The sequence below is a fragment of the Euleptes europaea genome, chromosome 9 (genome assembly GCF_029931775.1).
Source record: "Euleptes europaea isolate rEulEur1 chromosome 9, rEulEur1.hap1, whole genome shotgun sequence".
NCBI classification, from domain to species: Eukaryota; Metazoa; Chordata; class Lepidosauria; order Squamata; family Sphaerodactylidae; genus Euleptes; species Euleptes europaea.
The window spans coordinates 66,552,262-66,576,936 of record NC_079320.1 but is presented as its reverse complement, the minus strand read 5'-3'; the positions used below and the strand labels follow the sequence as shown (position 1 = coordinate 66,576,936).

General features: G+C 45.3%; 1 protein-coding gene across 1 annotated transcript in view; it reads left to right on the top strand.

Annotated features, from left to right (window-relative positions):
- The first annotated feature begins 997 nt into the window (after positions 1-997).
- Positions 998-24,675, top strand: part of KIT (KIT proto-oncogene, receptor tyrosine kinase) — a 93,546-nt gene continuing 69,868 nt past the window's right edge. Inside the window, exons 1-2 of the mRNA XM_056855085.1 lie at positions 998-1,020; positions 4,946-5,271. Coding sequence (XP_056711063.1) covers positions 998-1,020; positions 4,946-5,271 — 349 coding nt within the window. The remainder of the gene's footprint in view (positions 1,021-4,945; positions 5,272-24,675) is intronic.

The following is a 24,675-nucleotide window of genomic DNA, read 5'->3' as shown; positions in this document are numbered from 1 at the left end:
TCACACATTTTGCCTGTGTTTTCCGGATGCTGTTTTAGCCAGAAGTCAGAAAACACGGGCAAAACATGCGGAAACATGTGGACCTCAGATGGTCGGGGAAGGCATAATCAAAAGGAAGCCCCAAAACACGCAGTCAGCGGGGGTGACCGCAGGGAAACAGCCCTGAATAAATTGCCTTTCTTTGGATCTTTGTATGGATTTCCTTTGGCAAGTGTCTTAAAATTCTTCAGTGAGTTGACGATATGCTGTTTTTGGAATATTAATTATGTGGATGGAGAGATGATTTGTGTGTGTGTGTCTTTGTACCAGCAGTGGACTGGAAACCAACAACAGCCTTGGAACAAACCCAGCTGAGCAGCCCCTACCAGCCAGTACTTCAGTGTGGTGTAGTGGTTAAGTGGAGAGCCAGCGTGGCGTTGTGGTTTGGAGCGGTGGACTCTGATCTGGAGAACCGGGTTTGATTCCCCACTCCTACACATGAGCTGACCCTGGTTACCAATGACAGCTATGAGCCAAGCAGCCCCAGAGGCACCGGCAGAGCTGATGGGGCATAGCTACCATTAGCCTTCTCTAGGGCAGTGGCCCAGCTGGAAATTTCCCTGTGAGTTAAATGGTCACTCCACCAGTGCTTTGCACTGATTGTTAACATAGGTTTTTTATTAGGATTGCCAACCTCCAGGTACTAGCTGGAGATCTCCTGCTATTACAACTGAACTCCAGCCAATAGAGATCAGTTGTGCTGGCTAGCTGCCAACTCCCAGGTGTCAGCTTACAGAGTCTCAGAGATAGAGCTACAAGTGGCTGCCACCAGTGGAAAGAGTTTAAAGATGAGTCAAAAGATCAAGTCCATTTGTCAAAGCTAGAAATCAGAGTCCGGTACTTGCCAATTAGAGTTACAGTTCATTGTCCAGATAGGCGGTCCAAGGTTGAGGGTCACAGAGAGTCATAGGTCCAAATATCCAGTCCAAGGTCTATGTTCACAGAGAATAGTTCAGGCATGGGAGTCAACAGTTTGCTCAGGTATGCACTGAATCATAGAGTTGGAAGGGACCACCAGGGTCATCTAGTCCAACCCCCTGCACAATGCAGGAAATTCACAACTACCTCCCCCACCAAACCCCCAGTGACCCCTACTACATTCCCAGAAGATGGCCAAGATGCCTTCCCTCTCATCATCTGCCTAAGGTTATAGAATTAGTTTTGCTGACAGATCGTCATCTAACCTCTTCTTAAAAACCTCCAGGGAAGGAGAGCTTACCACCTCCTGAGGAAGCCTGTTCCACCAAGGAACCGCTCTATTAGAAAATTCTTCCTAATATCTAGCACTGTATTGCTTCCTCATCTGTGAGCTGCTCAGATGTTCTTTTTCTGCCGTGTGGATGCTGTGTCAATCCTCATCCTGTGAACACTTGCTGTCCTGCTGCTCTAGCAAATGCCAATATGCTTCCAGCCGGGCACTATGTCTTTTAGCCAACAAAGCTCTCCTCTGTTGCTGCCTCCACCTGTCAGCCCTTGATGCCTCTGGTAAATCAGTAGTTTGAGGGCTAACAGCTGGGCTACTGGGTCCAGGCTCTGAGCAGGGTGGGGGTGATTCTGCCACGACTTCAGACTGCAAGTCCTGTGCAGGGGCTGTCAACTTCCTCGCAAGGTTGTGCTGAGTCTGGCCCCACATCAGGCTGCAAGGTCAGAGGCAGCTCCAGTGGGGCTGAATTCTCCTGGTAGAGTTCCTCCTCTGCAGATGACTCATTCCCCAGGGACTGCCCCATGGCATCAGTTCACCTGGAGAAAAGGCCGCTTTGGCAATTGGACTCTATGGTATTGAAGTCCCTCTCCTCCCCGAACCCTGCTCTCCTCAGGCTCCACCCCAAAAACCTCCTGCTGGTGGCGAAGAAGGAACCCTAGTTTTTATGGATACATCCACCCTTTTGACACAGACTAGGGACTAAGGACCAGATGCCATAGAATCATGTAGGTCTCTGTCCTGTGGAGGTGGAGTGGGACCAGTTCTGGTATTGGAAGTGAGCTGGGAACCGCAAAAGAGGTTGGAGCTGCAGGCTAAGGCAAGGGGTGAATGTGTGTGTGATTAAAATGTCCACACTTGATGCCCACAAGCTCCTTTCGCTGTTGGTCCTCCACTAATACTTTCTGCTTTCTGTATGAAAGGGGTAGGCATACACTGCTGTGCCTAGCTACATCTTGGCTAACTGCTATTACATGCCAGAATTTTCAACTCTCCTACTTTCGGGAAACCCTTCCTACCTGGATAGCTGCTGAAGAATCTTCAATTCATAAGAGGATCTGAAGTGTTGTATTCCAGCGTGCCCTCCTAATCTACATGGAGCACCAACAGACTTATGAGACTTATGTGCCTGCCACCATGCGCTGAGAATGTGCCGTTTGCACTTGTTGGCAGTTACATTTTACAGGGAAAGATCCGTAACTCTAAACAAAGTGCCTTGGGGAGCTTATTGCTACAGAAATACTCATAAACCTCTGAAGAACGCCAGGGTTCCTAGGAACACAGTTTGAAAACACTTTAGAAATGATTAGATGAGTTTATGTACTACGTACGCATGCCAAAGGCACAAATCCGTAGCTTACAACAGGAACAAGATTTACAGTGCAATCCTAAAGAGAGTGACTCCAGTCTAAACCCGTTCGTTTCTATGGGCTTAAACTGGAGTAACTCTGGATAGGATTGCAGTGTTAATCTTGCTACAGTTATTGTGAGATATAAAAAAGTAACCAACAAATGCTCTTAAAACACTGCTTGGGGCAAGGGCAATTTTATCTCAAACCTGCCCCCTCCACCCCACCAAAATCTCTCTGTTTATTGAAACTACAACTTGAGAGTACTTTGGGACATTCTGAAGAATGTCTCCCTCTCCCATAATACTAGAACATGGGGTCATCTGCTAAAGCTGGAGGGCGAGAGATTCAAAACAGATAAAAGGAAGTATTTTTTCACACAACGCATAGTTAAATTGTGGAACTCCCTGCCCCAGGATGTGGTGATGGCTGCCAGCTTCGAGGGCTTTAAGAGGGGAGTGGACATATTCATGGAGGAGAGGAGTATTCATGGCTGTCAGTTAGAATGGATACTAGTCATGCTGCTTACCTATTCTCTCTAGCATCAGAGGAGCATGCCTATTATTTTGTGTGCGGTGGAACACAGGCAGGATGGTGCTGCTGCAGTCGTCTTGTTTGTGGCTTCCTAGAGGCCCCTGGTTGGCCACTGTGTGAACAGACTGCTGGACTTGATGGGCCTTGGTCTGATCCAGCAGGGCCTTTCTTATGTTCTTATGAAACAACAGAAGAGGAAACAAATCTGGAAGCCAGTGTGGTGTAGAGATTAAGAGTGGTGGTTTGGAGCGGTGGACTCTAATCTGGAGAACCGGCCTTGATTCTCCACTCCTCCACAGGAGCGGCGGACTCTAATCTAGTGAACCGGGTTGGTTTCCCCACTCTTCCAAATGAAGCCAGCTGGGTGAACTCGGGCTAGTCGCAGCTCTCTTAGAGCTCCCTCAGCCTCACCTACCTCACAGGGTGTCTGTTGTGGGGAGGGGAAGGTGATTGTATGCCAGTATAATTCTTCCTTAAGTGGTAGAGAAAGGTGGCATGTAAAAACCAACCCTTCTTCTTCTGCATCCAATCACTCAACCTTCCTTTTGAGGCAGTCAAAGCGACCCAACGAGCAAACATCAAATAACATAAAGTTTCAAATCTCTCTTTTTAAAAAAAAAAACAACAGCTATGTTATGTAGCAGACGTATGGTGGCAAGGCTTGCAAACTGGCCAATGTTTACTTCCCCGCACTTTGCATTGGTGCAGCAAGCCTATAGTGCTTTGGCACGTGGCATAAAGCTATCATACATGACTTTGCACATCAAGCTGAACTGAGCATTTTGATTCATTTGATTCATGACATGCCAGGCTGGTGGTCTTGTGAACTGGCCGCTCTTTTGGAACATACAGCATTTGATACAAATAAAAAGAACGGCAATTGTAAATATCTGGCACAACCCAAGAGCCTTTTAATTCCCACTTATTTCAGTGGGGGCTAGGTGCACATTTCTCTTTTTCCCCCATCAATGAGGCATCGGCGCACCAAAGGTCTGGCTTGCTCTGAACATGGTTTTCTTTAGGCTCATGACCTCACGCCGCGGAGCACGCCATCAAAACACTCCTCCATCTTCCAACGGCAACAGTTCTAATAAATTATTCACAGTGGGTCGCCGTGTTAGTCTGTCTGCTGTAGTAAAAAAGGGCAAGAGTCCAGTAGCACCTTCAAGACGAACAAGAATATTTTCTGGTAGGGTATGAGCTTTCGTGAGCCACAGCTCACTTCTGAAGAAGTGAGCTGTGGCTCACGAAAGCTCATATCCTACCAGAAAATATTCTTGTTCGTCTTGAAGGTGCTACTGGACTCTTGCCCTTTTCTACTAGTTCTAATAAATGTTTTCTTTATAGACGGCCAGCGTGGAAGTCATGGTGGCTTTCATGGTATCAGAGGCACTTTTTTGCATTTCTGCTTTTCCCCTGCCATAAAACAACAAAAAAAATATATTCTAAATTAAAATCTATTTCTTGAGAGGCTTGGGGAAACTTGGCAGGGAGAAGTTGGGCTTATTTTTATTCATTTTTTGAAAATTCCCATATAAAACTCGGCAGGGAGAAGTTGGGCTTCTTTTTATTCATTTTTTGAAAATTCCCATATAAAACTCGGCAGGGAGAAGTCGGGCTTCTTTTTATTCATTTTTTAAAATTCCCATATAAAACTTGGCAGGGAGAAGTCGGGCTTCTTTTTATTCATTTTTTAAAATTCCCATATAAAACTTGGCAGGGAGAAGTCGGGCTTCTTTTTATTCATTTTTTAAAATTCCCATATAAAACTTGGCAGGGAGAAGTCGGGCTTCTTTTTATTCCTTTTTAAAAATCCCCGTAGAAAAAGGGAACGCTTTCTCCAGCCGCCGGTGAAAAGAGGGAAGCGCGCCCCGCCGCCAGGCTGCCTCCTCTCCCCCCCGCCCCAAACAAGCCCCCGGCGTCGAAAGCGCGGGTATTGGCTGGCGGGGCGAGGCGAGAGGCGTGGCCGGAGGAGGGCGCGGCCGCGCGAGCCGGACCCCGGGGCCGCTGTCTGCCTCGCGCTCCGCGGCGCGCGCGCTCTCCGGCTCCGCAGGTCCGCCCGGCGCGAGGAGCCCGACGCCGGAGGCACCATGCGAGGCTGCTGGGCGCTGGGGCTGGCGTGGCTGGCGCTGCTGGGCGCGGCAACAGGTGGGGAGGACCCGGCGGCGGGGCCGTTTCTTGGTTGGTTGGTTGGTTGGGGAGACCCGTTGGCTTCACCTGGAAACCTGTTTCCCCCCCTCATGGGCGCGCGCAAGAGGAGAGGGGCGCGCCGGCCTGGCCGTTTGGGAGGCTCTCCCCCGAGGTCGGCCCGGGGGGCGGGTCAGCGAGGAGAAGACGCGCTCCCCGCCTGGGTAGAAAAGGGCAAGAGTCCAGTAGCACCGTAAAGACTTAACAGGAATATTTTCTGGGAGGGTATGGGTTTTCGTGAGCGCAAGAGTCCAGTAGCACCGTAAAGACTAGCAAGAATGTTTTCTGGGAGGGTATGGGCTTTCCCCGCCTGGGGTTACGCAGAGGCCACCTGAGGCGAGGCTGGCTCGTGGCCGCCCCGGGGGGAGTTTTCGAGGCGAGATCAAGGTGGTGGGGGGGGGGAAGGAGGGGAGAGGCGCCGTTGCAACCTGCGGGGGCGGAGGGTTTGAATGGAGTGCGGGCCAGTTCGCGCGGACGGTTCGGACTCCGCGACTGGGCTGGCTTGGAAGACCTGGCCAATCCACACACCCCCCGACCCTTATTCCAGGGGTGGGGAACCTGTTTTCCGCCCAGGGCCGGGAGGATCTTGATCACACCATTCGCGGCGGGCCGTCCAAAACGATCCACTTAAAAAGTCGCCTGCTCCATTGGGGCCGGGTGTCTTCCACGTCGGGCTGGACGTCTGCCAGGACCCGCGAAGGGCCAGGCCGAATAATTCCGCGGGCCTGGCGTTCCCCACCCCTGCTTTATTCGATTGGACGGAGCGCCGCTTTAATTTGCGGGTGGGGGTGAAGTTTCCCCCCCGCCGCCTTTCCGGCCGGGACGCGCTTTCGTTTACGCTCCGCTCCGACGCGCAGCCCCGGGAGAGGCGCTCGGGGCTCGCTTTGCGCCCTGGCCGCCTCCGAGTGCTGGGCTGGGCTAAATGCCTTTGGGAAACGCACGGGAGGTTTTGCCTTGGATTTGCCGCTCTCTGAATGCACGTTTTCCCCAGCCAAATTCTCAAAACTCAACAACAAGCCCACCCCCCATGCAGAGTTTTGAGAATTCAGATGGGGAAAATGTGCATTTAGAGAGTGGCAAATCCAAGAAAAAACCTCCCATGCGTTTTCGCCCGAGGTGCTTTTGTAAAACCTGCGTCCACCTTGACTACATTTAAGTGGAAGTTTTAGCTGGGTTGCAGTCGGTGGGTGTGACTTATGTGCAAACCTTCTTCGACTTGGCATGGTTCTGCAGTTGCCCGTCTGGCTTGATTTTGTGAGGTTTGCTACCCAGAAAGCGTGCGGAGGATTGCAGTCTCAGGATAAAATTGTTGGGCATTAGGTTCAAGTGGCGGTGCGGGGTTCTGAAACCAGGGTCAGGGAGGAATTGACTTGGCAACTGGGCGAACTCTGGAAAGAGAACATCTCCCCAAACATTGCTTTGCTGGTTTGTTAGGATGTCAAATGAATTGCATTGCGTTTGAGAAAAAGATCTTAGAAATGCCAGTCAACCAAATGAACAGGGCACACATTTATTAGGTTTACAAAGCAGCCCCCCCCCCAGCAACAGGTGTGTAGTCACCGCTTGAGTGCTTGCTCATGTCCATGTTCAACCGGCCATATGGATTCGCTGCCGCATACAGGGATCCAGCTTTAGTCATGCCATCGCAAATGCTGCCTTTTGAGAGTCTGCCAACATTGCCAGGAGCTAAACTTGATCATGGGAAAGGATATGTGCAACTAAGAGCTGGTACATAATAAAATTTGGTTCATTCCTGTGGTTAATGTTTGCAGCTGGTTGGATAGATCCGCCGTTGCCCCCTTGTCATAAGGTGATATTTCTCCAAGTCTCTGTGGGTGATAGGAAGCGTCCAAGATAATTATTGACTGTAGACCAATATTTTTTTTGGGGGGGGGTTGCCGTCAAGTCACAGCTGACTTGTGGCCACCCTTGGTGGGGGTTTTAAGGCAAGACAGAGGTGGTTTGCCATTGCCTGCCTCTGCGTTGTGACACTGGTATTCCTGGGAGGTCTCCCATCCAAATACTTGCCAGGGCTGACCCTGCTTAGTTTCTGAGATCTGACAAGATCGGGCTAGACTGGGCTATCCAGGTCAGGGCAGAACAACAGAGTGAGAGCTAATGTACGTTTGTTTAGCCTCCAGTCTGTGGACTTTACATATGGTAAGTGCATTTTCAGAGCCGACTGAAGCCCTGCCTCTTCAGTCACATTGCAGTAAGAACCATGAAGAAGACACTTGCTGAATTTTACCCATTTTTGTACAGTCCTCTGGGACTGACTGCACTTAATCGTGGTGAAAGATAATTGATTAGTCAGTGATTTATTTTTATTCATTTATACCCTGCTCTTCTACCCACTGGGAGCCCAAAGCGGCATACAACATCCTCCTTCTCGATTTTATTATAATAACAATCCTGTGAGGGTGGGTGAGTCTAAGAGAGAGAGAGAGAGAGAGAGAGAGACTCACTGTCCTAGGGAGTTTCTATGGCAGAGCGGGGACTGGGAACCAGGTCTTGGTTTGCAACGAACTACTAAAACTTGCAATTATTTTTTACAAACCAATGATTGGATTTTATTCTAAATAGGAGACATAATACTTCCAAAAGCTCCCTCTAAACACATACAAATGTGTTTAGGTTCAAGCTGCTAGTCAGCAAAAAAAGGATGCTCAAAAATTACTGGGAAAAATGTTTCGGAATAGAAGAAAAAGAAAAAAAGTTGGTTTTTATACCCCGCTTTTCTCTATCATAAGAAACCTCAAAGCGGCTTACAATCACCTTCTCTTCCCCCCTCACAACAGGCACCTTGTGAGGTAGGTTTGTTTGAGAGAGTTCTGAGAGATCTGTGACTAGCTCAAGCTCACCCAGCAGGCTTCATATGAAGGAGTGGGGGAATCAAACCTGGTTCTGCAGATTAGAGTCTGCCACTCTTAACCAGTACACCACGCTGGCTCTCGAGTAGTGGAGGCAAAAGTTTGACCGCAGCTAGCAAAGATCCCAGTTAGAACACTGTAGCAAAGAAGCTGCTGCATGAATAGAATATTAAATGTTGTACAAAAAGGAGTTTCTAGTTACAAAATCCTTATAACGTGAAAGTGAGGTTAAGTGTGCTCAATCCAGACTGCTTTAATAGGAATTCTGGACTTGTAAGCATTTTTGCCGTGCAAATAAGTGCTCTTGTGCAGTTTTTAAAATATCTTAACATGTGGAAACATTTTTGTGTTAACGCACAGTCCACTGTGTTATTGCACAGTCCACTGTTTTATGCTGCCACATGCAGGGCAGACTGCAATAACAGAATTTGCCACGGAGAGGAGACTTCAGCAACCGCTTGCCGTTCCCGGTCCTGAACACCTAAAAATCTGCCTATAGTAATAAGACTTTTTAAACATCCTTTTTTTTTTTTTTAGCAAGCTGGCTTAGGATACCTGTCTGTCATAATGAGGGAACGTGGATTCACGCTCTTCTGTTCTGAGACTATCTTGTAATCAGTACAAAATGTCTTTGTGGTTGAAGTGATCTTTAAAAATATAGAAGCGACAGAAGTATTCACGAGATTGAGGCTGTCCGGCTCTTTCCAGCCGAGAGGAAACCAAAGACGTGTGTCTGTTCTTTTTTAAAATGTAGATGGGTTTGTTTATTCTATATTTGCCTGTGTTTTAAAATTTTGGATGGTTATGTGGCTTAACGCCCTGACTTGGATAGCCCCAGGCTAGCCTGATCGCGTCAGTTCTCACACATGAACACACATGAAGCTGCCTTATACTGAATCATACCCTTCGTCCATGAAATTCAGTATTGTCTACTCAGACCGGCAGCAGCTCTCCAGGGTCTCAGGTGGAGGTGTTTCACATCACCTACTTGCCTGGTTCCTTTAACTGGAGATGCCAGGGATTGAACCTGGGGCCTTCTGCATGCCAAGCAGATGCTCTACCACTGAGCCACAGCCCCCCCCCCCCCCAAGTTGGCCCTGACTAGTATTTGGATGGGAGACTTCCAAGAATACCAGATTTGTGACACGGAGGCAGGCAAAGCCAAACCACCTCTGAACGTCTCTTGCCATGAAAACCCTACAGCATAAGTCAGCTGTGACTTGACCGCAAAACATGTGGCTTAACATAGCATAAGGCTTTCTAATTCAGTGTTTTTGCCATTATTAATTAAACAACTCAGTCGAATTTTGCCTACATGTTGCTTTTGGTCCCCACCTGTTGGTCTCCATGCTTGACCTTGCAATGAACCCCTCTCTTTTGATTGCCTTTTGTTGCATTGTGTTCAGTACCTGCTGTTGCAGCGTGATATGCAGTGATACATCTGCATATGCGTTATCGGTTTAAATCCCAGTTCTGAAACCATTGCCCTGGAAGTAAGGGGCGCTCCATAGATACTTTCAGTGGTCTGTTCTGTGCAAGTAAAAACACACACACATAAACAGCATAATCTGCCCACAGGGTGAATACAAGTGGAGGGACTGAGCACTGAACCGGCCACCACTCACATGTATTTTGCTGGCAAAACCCACGGATGTGCTTCTCATTCACAGGCTCATGTGTTGTCTACTCAACAGTCAGTTTCCGAGCACAAACAGCATTGTAGGAAGGAGTTTTGAAGTGTGGGTAGGATTTCAAGTTAGCAGCTTGGTCCAGAGAGCGTGTGTAGGACTCGCCTATAGATTGCTGTTAATTACGCTGTGCGACAATTCAGTATTGAACCACTGTTGTGAGAAAGCCAGGACATTGCGTTGAGACAGCAGAAGTATTGGCAGCGGGGTTCCATTATCCTCAAAGAATTAGTTGAAGATAGATCTGTCCATGATTATAAGACCTGCCAGCTAAATAAAAATGCTATGTCCAGAAATGATAAAAAAAAAATCTAAATATGCAGAGGGGGGGGGGGGAAGAGCTCAGAGAATAACCATCTCCATTGTGATCTGCTGGGAGCTTCTGTAGGTACCCTGCTGGGTCCTACTGGAAAATGCTGGGCTGAATAGACCCTAGTCTGATCCAGCAAAGTGACAGTACTAGCAGCTACCAGCAGAGTTTCTTTCTGGCTTAGAAGTAGCCAGAAATAGTATGTGGTGATAATGGTGGAGGCTGGAGATAAGAGTAAAGACATTCTCAACTATATGTGACCTTTGATGGTTTTTGACCACACTGCATTCAGCTAGATCACCAGACAGCCGGGAGCATCTGTTGTATCGCAGCAAAGTGTTATAATTGGATTGAAGTTAGAATCATAGAGTTGGAAGGGACCACCAGGGTCATCTAGTCCAACCCCCTGCACAATGCAGGAAATTCACAACTACCTCCCCCCCACACCCCTAGTGACCAGAAGATGGCCAAGATGCCCTCCCTCTCATCATCTGCCTAAGGTCACAGAATCAGCATTGCTGACAGATGGCATCTAACCTCTTCTTAAAAACCTCCAGGGAAGGAGAGCTCACCACCTCCCGAGGAAGCCTGTTCCACTGAGGAACCGCTCTGACTGTTAGAAAATTCTTCCTAATGTCTAGACGGAAACTCTTTTGATTTAATTTCAACCCGTTGGTTCTGGTCCGACCTTCTTGGGTCAACAGAAAACAACTCGGCACCATCCTCTATATGACAGCCCCTCAAGTACTTGAACATGGTTATCGTATCCCCTCTCAGTCTTCTCCTCTTCAGGCTAAACATGCCCAGCTCCTTCCACCTTTCCTCATAGCACTTGGTTGCCAGGTGGTGGTAGGAGGAGAGAGAGGTTGTGCTCATCTTCCCTTACTTTTCACTGGACGCCGCTGAAACATCTATAAGGAATGCTGGAGAAAACCAGGGGAGGTTAAATCACAGTTAAGCCTATTTAAATCAGTAAGCAGGAGAACAAGAAAAATCTTGTCCAGCAAAAAAATGCTTGGAAACAGCCTTTTAAGTAAAGGTTGAAGCAAATGCTTTGCTTTTAGATCATGTCAGCAATGCTGTGTTGACAGAGGAAGGCCTAAATAATTGAACTGGATTACACACTGACACCTGGTGTGGAGAAGTTCACACTTTCTTTTAAGTGTTCATTTGTGGCATGCATGCATGTGCGCTGCTGGAATTGCTTAATATATTATTGCATTGTTTCCATCCAGAGATCTGCCTTGAGCTACAAAATTGTCATATGGTATTGCAAAGGGCAATTAATTGACTAAGGTTCTACTCAGTGTGTTGAAAGTCAAAGGGATCAGGCAGACCGGCTAATCCATGCAATTAGGTTGTTTGGTTAAAGCCCCCCCTTCTGCTGGCATCACCCTCCCACGAATAAGACCCACTGGATCCAATCCCTTACCTGAAACATTGCTCGGAACCAGTGTTGACTGCTGGATGTTGCTTGAGAAAGCATCTACATATCACAAATTGTAGTAATCCTAACCCGGCTTTGTAATGTTCCTTTCACTGAAGGCAAGCAGCGATTGCTCTTGACAAGATTGCCAGAAGCAAATTGCACCTGTTCTGTGCAGCACCTTCTCTCTCTGTTTGTCTCTCCGGACAGCCCCTCTCCGGACAGACTCTGCAGCGCAACAACTCAGTTGCTCAAAGCTATGGTCTACACTTACGGACCAGCAGCGCAGGTTTGCATGAGGGAGCAGCTTCATAAGAACATAAGAAAGGCCCTGCTGGATCAGACCAAGCCCCATCAAGTCCAGCAGTCTGTTCTCACAGTGGCCAACCAGGTGCCTCTAGGAAGCTACAAACAAGACAACTGCAGCAGCATTGTCCTGCCTGTGTTCCACAGCCCCTAATATAATAGGCATGCACTTCTGATACTAGAGAGAATAGGCATGCAGCATGACTAGTATCCATTTAAACGAATAGCCATGAATACCCCTTTCCTCCATGAACATGTCCACTCCCCTCTTAAAGCCTTCCAAGTTGGCAGCCATCACCACATCCCGGGGCAGGGAGTTCCACAATTTAACTATGTGTTGTGTGAAAAAATACTTCCTTTTATCTGTTTTGAAGCTCTCACCCTCCAGCTTCAACAGATGACCTCGAATTCTAGTATGAGAGAGGGAGAAAAGCTTCAATCATCACAGGCACAGCTTGTCATGTGAGCATGGCGCAGGTTTGGCTTCTGTGCGCACAGGTGTCCGCCTACGTAATTGTTGAGAGGGAGGGCATGCCTCTGTAGACCCACAATGCAAATGGGCAGAACCAGCCTGGTAAGGTGATTCTCTTGTGACTTCTCTTTGAGGAGTGCTACCCCCCCTATCTTTTGTGGCTGAAAGCAGCGGAAGCAGGATCCACCTGTGATGAGGTGTAGTGGTGAAGAGCGGTGGACTCTAAACTGGAGAACCGAGTTCGATTCTCCACCCCTCCATGTAAAGCCTGCTGGATGACCCTGGGCTAGTCACAGTTCTCTCAGAAATCTCAGTTCTCTCAAAGCCCTCTCAGCCTCACCCACCTCACAATGTGTCTGGTGTGTATGTGGGGAGGTGATTGTAAGCCTCCTGGAGATGCCTTACTGTAGAGAAAAAGCAGGGTATAAAAACCAACTCCTCTTCTTCTTCACTTCCTTCAGCGGTGCCCTGCTTTTGACTTGGGGAAGTATGGGGCCACCTGCCCTGCAAGGTTTAAGTCCTACTTCTCCTTGCTGACTGCTGGGGACTATTATCCTTTGAAAACTAGAAGGGGGAGAAGCAGAGCTGCCTTCATTATTATAGTGGTAGTAATCAAGATTACAGTTGTAGGCTTATTCTTAAAAAATGAACAACTTATAGGGTATATAATCTATATATTTGCAAATAATTGGTATGAGATATATGTTGTAATCACATTATTAATTCCATAATGTTAACATAAATACATCATGGTAATGTTCTTCACCATGTACCTAGTATACCATCAAAAATAAAATTATATACAACTGCAAAGAGGCATAAAATAATATTCTTAAGTTCTTTCTTTCTTTTGAATAAAGTTAGGCTGTTATCCGTTTTGGTAGTGGTACAGGATACCGGTCAATGCCTGTTTCGGTCCTTCAGCCACCCCAATTGATCACGGAAGCCTTCAGCATCTGGGTATTTACCTCAGAGCTATAACTATTAGATTTAATGCCAATATTACAGTTAGCTTAACATCCAAACAAACTACACAAGGTTATATTTTTAACATTTTCAACAACTCTCATACTCAGTTTTGTTAAACAACAGCTTAGCACAGTAACTTGTGAGGTGGCATGTGGTGGGGTAGGTGGGAGGAGCAGGGGCAGGAGAGCCAGCGTGGTGTAGTGGTTAAGAGCAGTGGTTTGGAGCGGTGCACTCTGATCGGGAGAACCGGGATGGATTCCCCACTCCTGCACATGAGCGGCAGAGGCTAATCTGGTGAACCAGGTTGGTTTCCCCACTCCTCCACATGAAGCCTGCTGGGTGACCTTGGGCTAGTCACAGCTCTCTCAGCCCCACCTTCCTCACAGGTTTTCTGTTGTGGGGAAGGGAAGTTGATTGCAAGCCAGTTTGATTCTTCCTTAAGTGGTAGAGAAAGTCAGCATATAAAAACCAACTCTTCTTCTCAGGAGCAGGGCAGGCAAGTGAATATGTGGGAGAGTTGAATGCCCCCTTTAAATAAGGCTTTGCAGCCCTGCTGTAAGCATTATTTGGAGCAAGGAGTCAGTCACTGTTGGCTTCTTTACTTGTTCTCTTATGGGCATTGCTTTTCTGATGTCTATTGGTCATACTATGTACTTCTGCATATACCTCCCCTTCCTCAAAACTGTTCTATCTCCATTACTAGGACTAATAATTTTTTCTAGTGTGTATGCTGCCGTTCTGTCTGACACACATTGAAGGCAGCTCATGGTAATCATGAAAACAAAATTATAATAGTTGATGTAATCATTAAACACAGTGGTACAGATAAATAGTGCAGGAGCGAAACTGCAGTGCCATAACAAAGCCAGATCACAGCTTTATTGTTTTTTTAACTGAAGGAGTGTGAGCACATGAAGCTGCCTTATATTGAATCAGACCCTTGGTCCATCAAAGTCAGTATTGTCTACTCAGACTGGCAGCAGCTCTCCAGGGTCTCAGGCAGAGGTGTTTCACAACACCTACTTCCCTATTCCTTTAATTGGAGATGCCGGGGTTGAACCTGGGAACTTCTGAATGCCAAACAGATGCTCTACCACTAAGCTATGGGGTGGGGGAAAATGACCAGTTACTAAGCGCATGAACAAGAAGTCAGACTTTGCCCTGCGAGAGCCAAAAGGATGACAGACATGGATGGCGTCAGGTGAAGTCTGTCAGGGAGAGATTCCATTAATAGCATGCAGACACCAAAAAGGTTCTTTGTCCTTTGGACACGCACTTACAAAGGGAGGGAAGCCTGATTGATTACCTCAGTTGCCGTGCAAGTTGACAGGGAAGAAGGCAGTCCTTCAGGTACCAGGTACCTTGTCTTAAAGGTCAACACCAGCGCTCTGAGTTGGACCTAGAAATGAAGTGGATGCTAGTGAAAATCTTTAAGAAGTGTGCTTAATATGGCATGTACCAATTAAGAGGCCTGACCTGGATGGCTCAGGCTAGCCTGATGTCAGGCCTCAGAAGTTAAGCAAGGTTAGTCCTGGCTAGTACTTGGATGGGAGACCACCAGGGAATACCAGGGCCACTATGCAGAGGAAGACAATGGCAAGCCACTTCTGTTAGTTCTTGTCTTGAAAGCCTTATTGGGTTGCCATCAGTTGGCTGCAACATTTTGGCGCTTTACACACAATTAAGAACCTTGCCAGCAGCTGGTATATTTTGGACCCAGCTGAAGTTTCTGAATAGAGACCTATGTCAAAATGTAAGGTATAATCCAGGAGGTCGGGGCATGTGTGCTGAAAATCTTTCCCCAGACTTGTGATGTCCCTAGAAATTTCTGTCGGGTCTCTGTAGGATGTTCCTTTCCTCGGGAAAAGCCTGGGAAAACAGATCAGTCTCACCACTCAAGAGGAAGGTCATCAAACCTATTCAGGCATCGATGTACAAGAAAAGTGGGAATGATTATTTTTGTCTCCCATTCCTTTGTTTAACTGTATTCGAACATGGAGTCTTGCAAAAGAGAGCACTGTTTGTTTTTGCTCTGAGTGACATGTTGGATTAATATTGAGGAGAAGCACACAGTACAGAAGACACACTGCCCTAATGGATCCCTTCTTGGGTAAACATACGCAGACATTTACATTAGGTTTACAGTCTTTGTTTGTTGTTCTGCTTCGCTCTTTCTAATAGAGGAGAACTGGCACCAAATCTAACATTAAGCGCAACCTTCCCTGTGGAAATTAAGCTGTTGACGCCTTCAGCTCTACAGTTTCCCTCCCTTATATATTATGAGTAGGATTCCGATCTTCCCTTACAGTCATTTCCTTTTACATATATAGGGTGGCTTTCCTTTAAAGTTCCTCCTATTTTTCCAAAGCATTTTGTTTGTGTTTAATAAGTATTTTAAAACTTCAGTGGTGACTTTAAAAACAAACAAACCCAATTGGCCGTGGATCTGTTTGAGTAACCTTGCGGAAGTCACCATCTCTCTGCCTTGCATTCCTGGAATAGCTGTTGTGATGATGAATTTCGATAATCACAATCCCCTTGGATGCAGGGCAAGGTAAATATGCCATAATAGTGATAAGAAAAAGAACAAAATACGAGAGACCTAGCAGTAGGTCTGCCCCATCTGTTACCTTGGAGAGGGGCTGAGGCTCAGTAGTGGAGTATCTACACTGCATGCAGAAGTTTCCATGTTCAGTCTCCAGCTAAAAAAGGATCCAGGTAGTTGTGAATGTGAAAGAACTCTGCCTGAGAACCTGGAGAACTACTGCCAGTCAGAGTAGACAATACTGACCTTATTAGATGAATGGTCTGAATCGGTATAACTCAGCCTCATGTGATCATTGTGGTATCTTATCACAACAGTTTGATTGCATCTGAATTTATTCACTTTTCCTGGTGTGTTGCATGGGACACTGGTGAAAATCGTAAAGAGGCATTGTGTTACTGTCATAGCAAAGGAGAGAGAGGAACATGAAGAACTTAACATTTATTACAGAGTGAGCTTTTATAAACCAATACGCACTTCTTCAGATGCATGAGGCATCCTGGAAAGTTAGCATGGTATTATATGAGCCTATATTGCATGCTTAACTTGCCTGTTTCCTGCATTTTTATATTGCTTTTCAGCAGAAGTGATCAAAGTCTTTTTACTACATAAATGTACAAGGTTATTCCATGTAAAGTTATGCAATAGGTGTTAACTTTTAAAAGCACATGGTGCAGTAGATTTGCATGTTCCCAAGATGTTCCTGGCAAACAGAAGTATATTTACCACCTGCAGCACCCACAGTCTGTAGAGTTCTGGGGCAAGTAAGATTCTTGGTGGAATCCAAAACTCCATTCAGCATCCTGCTTTTTTTTGTCTTCTTGATTTTGCTTCCTTTTATTTGTGTGCCACGTAAGGAGCATGACAGGCTTCTGCAGGGGCGTGCTCAGAGGTGGTGTCATCTAACACAATATAGTGTTCAATTCACAGCTTTACAGAATAATTTCAGACCGAAATCTTGAGGTATTCACTCAGGCAGCATGATTTCTTCCCTTTCTGCCCAAGGCTTGAAAACATTTCAAATACCTGTGGACCAGTACTGATATTTTAAATATGCCAAGGTTAAATGAACATTCGAAGTCACAACCACCAGCTTCATTACTTGTCATTGCCTGTCATTACCTGTCATTACTTGTCCTTGCTCCCAGTCTCTGACCATTTCCTGCTTTTGAAAAAGAAGCGCATCCACCTACCCAAGCCCGCTTTCTGCCTGTGTTGAATATTTGCCCATTGTTGTGATCAAGATGTACAGTCAGGCAGGCTTTTGGAGACGGCTCCCGTTGCTCACTTGTGGAATTCCCTCGAGAGGATTTACAGCCTCTGAGGATGACTGACCAACAAGCTCCTGCACTGCCCAGTGACCCCTGTGCAACGTGTGTGGACGAAAGGAAAGATAAATGGGATCCAGCCTAATGGGAATGAGGAGGTAAGGCAAGATGGTACTGCCTTGAGCCTTGCGAGTCTAAGGGCAATCTCCCAGTGAAGATGGTTTTCTTTGTGTCCATGTAACCCCAACCAGATCCCATTCAGGTTTCAGCCAAGGTTGAATGGACATGTCTCTTGTCAGAATTCATCCGCTTTGAGTCTTTCAGTCAACTGTAGGGTAACATAAGGCATATTCCCCCTGCCCAGAGGCAAGAAAGCTGTCTCCACAACACACCCAACACCTGTCAGCCCACAGGGCAAGAGAGTTCAGGTATGCTTTCTCTAAATAATTGGTTCAACCTCACTGTTTACCTGAGAGCTCTCCTCTCTTTCTCTGTTTGTTTTGGGAGCTGAGTTGTTGACGATTTCCTCTCTTCCCTTCAGCATTTAAGGGCAGGTATGTTCTAAACGTTGTCCCCCAAACTGCTGTCAGGATTAACATGCAACAGCAAAAGATATGGTAGTACTTCAATCCTCTTACATCAGTGACACTAGGCAATGCTTTGTGAAAGTAGTCATATGGCTATGCAATAACTGTAGCATGCATCGTGTCACACTTTGTAGCACACTTCTCAAAAGTTTGGCCATCACAAGTTTATACACTTTGTTTATATAGGATATCTTTTAAGCGATGCGGCATAAAAATAAAAACTGCTGTTAGTCTGAACCCTTGAGGAAGCTTTTATCACAACCCCTTGGTGTTTTTATCATGACCCCTTAATTCTCATCCTCTACTGCAGCTAAAGCTGACTGTGTGTAACTAAACTGGACTCCGGTTTTCCCTCTGCATTCGAGCGTGGGAGAGCCAGCGTGGTGTAGTGAGAGCCAGCGTGGGGTAGGGGTTAAGAGCAGTGGTTTGGAGCCGTGGACTCTGATCTGGAGAACCAGGTTTGATTCCCCACTACTCCACATGAGCGGCGGAGGCTAATTTGGTGTACTGGATTAGTTTCCCCTCTCCTACACATGAAGCCAGCTTTCCTCCTCCTCCGCTGCCTCGTCCCTGGAGAGTCTTCAGTTGAAAGCTTATCTAGGCGGGGACCCTTTTGATGTCACTTGGTAAAATGCAACGTATATTGATGACTATGTTCTTATAGTGATCATAAAATACCTACCTAATATAATGATAATATTGGGCTGGCTTAATAATAAAGAGCACAACGTTCAGTACTTTCATCTGTGTTATAATTTGAATTCTCTTAAGCCTTTGAGACAGTAAAAAATATTCAGGAAACAAATCTTTCATTTCATCAGACTATTTAAAATTAGTCTGATGAATTAAAATTACCTTTAGAAAATGAGGAAGTAGTAAAAGGTGGAGGGAGAAAGGCGCTGGAGAGCCATTATCAGCACACAAACGCAAACACCACAATCCATGACACTTAATTCTTGAGGTAAATTTTATAGCCAGATAATGTTAATAACTCAGCGCTTTTTTTTTTTGTCCTCCTGTCATTTTTACTCTTCCCTGAGAAGCATCATCCCACGTGGTTCCCTTCACACTGGCACACTGTTTTACAGATGTTGTTTTTCTTTGTAGTGCAGTACTAACATCTTCCAGGATTTTGACTCATTTCCTCAAGCCTCCTTCCGCTGTTTTAAAAGGACAAGAGGAAATTCGCTCTTAATATCCTGAAAGGCATTTAAAAAAAAATTGTGTGTCACGCGAGTCTAGTGAAATCTCGCCGTTTATTTACAGATGTGTATTTTTTCCCTTTGGGTTCTCCCCCTCGCCTCCAGGATACATTGATATGCTTTATGTTTAACCCATTTCTCATTTTTTCTTTCCGATTGGGCCAAATCCTAGTTCTCCTTAGAACATAAGAAAGGCCCTGCTGGATCAGACCAAGGCCCATCAAGTCCAGCAGTCTGTTCACACAGTAGCCAACCAGGGGCCTCTAGGAAGCCACTAACGAGATGAGTTCAGCAGCACCATCCTGCCTGTGTTCCACCGCACCCAAAATAATAGACATGCTCCTCTGATACTAGAGAGAATAGGTATGCAGCATGACTAGTATCCATTCTGACAGCCATGAATACCCCTCTCCTCTATGAATATGTCCACTCCCCTCTTCAAGCCCTCCCTTCCTTCAGCCCAGTTGAGCTTGGTCATACGCATGCTTCGGATTTGTATTCAAATTATAGTTGAATATGACAAACCCATTCATAGGTCTGCACATTTCACACAACTTTTCTGAATATCTGATTTTAACACATGGTTGAACAAGACTACTGAGTTATACCTGGGCTGTATATAACTCCTGTGCTTTGTTTTTGATGGATCTGGTAGTCAAAATGGATATGTTTTCAGAGACATAATCAAATCTTGCATAAGCATTATTTCTGAAAGGACTGTGAGGCCTTCTAGGAGCAAACCTTTGTGTGGCCTTTGTACTTGGAGGTTACTTTGAGTTTACTTGGGTCACTTCTGGAAGTGGACCCTGCCCATAGACAAGCCCAGTTCCCAGAACGAGGAAGAAGGGGCTTATTTCCTACATCTCAAAATCAAAACCCCATTGCTTTTCCTTTTATGCCACCTATCAGTACAAAGGGGGAGGGTTCAAACCACACCAGTCACTTCTTTCACACCTAAGGAGATCCAGCCCCCTTGGTTGTTACATGGGTGAATGTTTGCTTTCCTTGAAATTGGCTGGTTTTTCCAGGCCTTCCATGGCTTCATCATATCTCTTTTGGGCTTCTGATGAAGGCTGCTTATCTCACTAACTCCTATATTTAATTTTTCTTCCACCTTCACCAGATTATCAGGATGTTCCTTTACACATCAGGTCCTGCTTGCATGCCTGACAGTCAAGGGACTCACCCAGCATTCTTCTGTACAACCACTACCTTCTTGCCAGCCAAATTCACATGTACACCGCTAACCATGATGTCATCAGGGCCAGCACTGTCACTTTGGCAGCCCTGCTCATCTTGTCAACCATGCTTCTGTTGTGGTCCCTCTGCAGAAAGATTTATGCTAGATTTATTCCCTTAGGTCAGTAGTGACATTTGATTTCCACTATTTGTCCTGTGGGACAAAGTCTACTAAAAACCCATGAATCAGCTGACCATGTGAGGCTGACTTCTCAGAGCTTGGAAGACATGGAAGGAGTTACCTTGTAAAAAGTCATGTGGGAAGGATTGACACACTAATAAACTAGGAGAAAGACAGGTTGTGCAGCTCATCTGCTCCTGGATTCTAGACATCCTCGTGTTTTCTCAGAACTAGCTGCTTACAGTAATCCTTCCTATAAAACATTTTTAACAGATGGCTTTTGGGGACATCGCTGTGTTTGTACAACACGTCCTGCTAGGTTATGATACTGTGGTGTATAACTTAGCATTTTGTCTTGCAAAAATGTTCAGTCTAGAATGAAACAGGCCATGAAGATGGTGCCCACCCATCTGTTGTTCGTATTCTGTATTTGTTTTAAGAGATACCTGATCTAAATCTAGAGATTGCATGTGTGGATTCCATTGTCCAGGGCCACCAAAAGACCTAACGTTAATGGCTACAATCTCATATGCTTAAATTCTGTTAATTTAATGATACTTTAGCTTACAATCTGTGCACCTACCTGGCTCAAGTATGTTCTAATTGTTCTCAGACATTTATGCAAATAACGTACACAGTACCCTGTAGAGATGTATTCCATGAATTAAGTATGTATTGGATGTATTATAATAATAATTTATTAGGTCTATGACCGCAGTCTTTGACCAAGGAAAGAGGGAGGGATGGGGAACACAAAAGGAGGATAGGAAACATAAAACGTAGTAAACATAGTAAACATAAGACAATATTAAATTAACAGTGCTAAAAACCAGGCGTCAGCCCGATAGATAAAATTCCTAGCTAAAATAAACTAGGGGCGGAGCGAACTGACTAAAAGTTGCCAGAGGTAGTCATTGAAAGTTCTTTCTTCTTAAGTGCAACCACTCTGGCCAAAAAACGAGCCACATTCGATGTTACCAAACCATTGTTTAAATTGCCAAGCAAAAATGGCAACACCCAGGCGTGTGAAGGGAGGTTCAAGCTAGTAAGAACTGGAGCAATAAAAACCTCTCTGTCCTGAGACCAGCAAGGACAATGGAGCATCAAGTGGTCCAAAGTTTCAATTTCACCCGTATTGCATAAGAAGAGACGATCTGGGTAAGGTATCCCACTAAATCTGCCCAACATGACCATAGATGGAAAGGCATTTAGACGATCTAAAAGAAAAGCCCGACGATGTGAAGAAATTGGAACCGTAGTAAGGAAATCTGGAAGCTTCTCTGGTGGAGGGAGCCCCAACACCAAACCGGAACAAGTACGTCTGGCCCTCGCAACCGTTCTGGCCCAATCTAACTCCTTCAGCCTCTTCAAAATTGCCACTGACTGAGATGGCACAAGATTATCAGAGGGAGTAGAAATTGGAAGTCCCAATACTTTTAATTTTTGCGCTAGAAGAGTCAGCCAAGGGTTGGGGGCCGGATCCTTGAGAATAAGATGGAGAAACCCCGCCTGGGACGGAAGGTTAGCGTCAGACAACTTGAACCTAAGCTCAATTGCTCTCCTCCACGCACATGCCTCAATCGAGGGTTGGGCCAATTCCATGCGGAGGGCTGTCCCAGCAACACACCTGGGAGTTCCAGTAATTCTCCTGAGAAAGTTGTTCAAGTGGGAGTCTAATTTCTCATCAACACCGGAAATCCAAATGTCTGCTCGGTACAGAATTTGGGAGACCACCTTCACATTAAACACTTCAATGACGGATGGAATATGTTTGGCCCCCTTGGTTTGAAAAAACGTCACCATTGCAGTAGTGGATCTTGATGTCTTCTTCACATGATCCAGGTGGGCAGACCAAGATAGATTATAACTGAAGACAATGCCCAAGTAGCGGAAGGTGGAAACCCATTCTAGCTGTCCATTTTTAACCTTGAAAAACTGAGAACCTCTTCTGGTGGCAGAAAAGCGAAGAACCTTTGACTTGGCATAGTTCACAGTAAGTTCTTCTTGGTCACAATATTCCAAGAAGAGATTAACAGTAGACCTCAATCCCACTTCGGATGTCGCCAACAAAACCGCATCATCCGCATATAGTAAAAGTGGTATGGAATGGCCAGCCAGATAGGGGTGTGTTTAGCTCCCTTCTTGAGGCGAGGCACCAAATCATTGATAAAGATGTTAAACAGGGAGGGAGCAAGCAAGCATCCCTGTCTTACCCCCTTTTGGACTGGGAATGGGTCCGTCAGTGTTCCGCTAGGGTCGACCCGCATTGGATGTATTGGATGTATTTTCAACTAAAACTTCAATGTACCAATTTTCATGGATAACTTTGTATTGTAACAGTAAGAGAATAGTTTCTCATGTTTGAGGTTCTGCATAACTTACAATATTATAGTTTTCTGCAATTTGTGATTCCCCATGCCTGTCTTTTCTTTCAAGTTTTAAAGAAAATCCCAAACTGTATTTCTTCATATGAAAGGTGGTTCATTTCCCCCCTTGTATTCTATATGTAGGGCTGGATCCATAAAAAATATTCCATGAACAGAATAGGTGGGGTAATTTCCACAAATTCCCCTCTTCCTGTTGCAGACCCCCAATTTATCTCTCATGCCATTCCTGAGGCAGCATTTCAGGGAGATCAGTGGGCTGCAGTGAGGGGCAGGGGAAGAAAGTTCTGCAGATAGAAATAACTCTAATTAGTGGAAATTTTAGTCTGGATCCAATCCATCATCTTACCAAGATGGAACCGAGGGTTTGACCAGAATCCCAGTTTTGTTTTTTTTGGGTGGTTTATTTTGGTGAAACATAATGTGGGAATAAACTGTTGACATCCTGATTTTAAGCATATGTCATTTGGAAGTAAGGTCAACTGCAATCACTTGATAATGTTCAAGATAAGAATGCAATTCCTGAGAATAATTGTCTCTTCTGGGTTGTACCAGAACAGGTTGTAAAATAGATGCCAAATCTGAGTATTCCCCCCCCAAAGCAATTATGTTGATTCTTTATAAATGTTCTTTTGAAAGAAATATTTTAACTTTTTAAGATTCAGGTACAAAGAACATGTAGTTCTATGCTTAACTTTGTAGTGATTTTACTATAACGATTTAGATAAACTGATTATCAGCGTAACTGATTATGTTCTGTCAGTAACATAATCAGCCGCATGTGTTTTCGAGTTGGCGTTTTCCCCTATGATTAGTGTTGCATTTATCACCTGAATACATAATTAATCATGTAACTACTGAGAATATGGGAACTGGAGTTTCATAGAATGTTTGCGTGTGTTTATGCCGGCTTTCTGTTTTTGGAGTTTTTTTTTTTTAATTCACTTATTTAAACTGCTCAACCATTGAAAATTTTCATTAAGCAAACCTCAGAGCCATACTTATAACACTGAATAGTGGACATTAAAAGAAGACAGAATGAAAACTACTCTAAATTCTGACTTATTTGGATGTTGAGTGCAAGAATCTAGTTCTGATCTGCAAGAATCTAGTTCTGAACTGTATCTGTTCTGAAATTTTGAAGTTTTTCAACATTCACGCTAGTGGGATGTTTCCCCTTGGAAGCAAGACAATTTAATTGCACTAGTTGGAAGGAGAGACAACAAAGCAGTTTGGATGTGCATTTCTTTCCTGCAAGAAGGAGTTTCAGCTTGGCAAAATACAACCAACCGAGACTATATCTTCCTCAGGGCGTTAAGTGAGCTCTGGGAAACAAAGACCAGCTAGAAACATAAAGCCCAAGGGATAAGGCACTGTTGGTCCTAATTGCTGACCTGTTTTAAAGGGGAGCTTGGCTGAGTCAAAGGTATCCACCTGTGGGATGGCATTCGCACAATATCTAGTTTAAGTTGAGCTGCTACCCACACAGAGCAGCTTTACACACATAAGGTCCAGTTTAAACCAGACACTGTGTGAGTGCTGTCTTTCTTTGGCCTCGACCAGCCTTATGTTTAAATCAAACCTTAAACATCTTCTGCAAAGCACACTTAGAGGTGGCTTTTCAAGAAATCTTTTTCGAGGAAATGAAAAGTTCAGATAAACTGAAATGTAAGTAGAGCAGCGTTAATTTGATGGCAAAGTACCATCTGGCTATTTCAAAAGCAACTGTTGAGAAAGTCATAGGGTTTAAGAATTTGGATGGAAAGGACAGAATGTATTGAAAGTTCATGTATCTCACTGTTAATATCGATTGCATATTCTTCTACCTAGTGAATGCTTCCTCCATGTGCAGTCTTTATATAGCACAGGATCTTGGGGCTTCCTGCTCCTCAACATTTCACCTTATTATGGAAGAAAGAAATGCCGACTTTGCTTTTAACATCAAACATTTGCTTTTAACAACCCACCAAGGTTACCC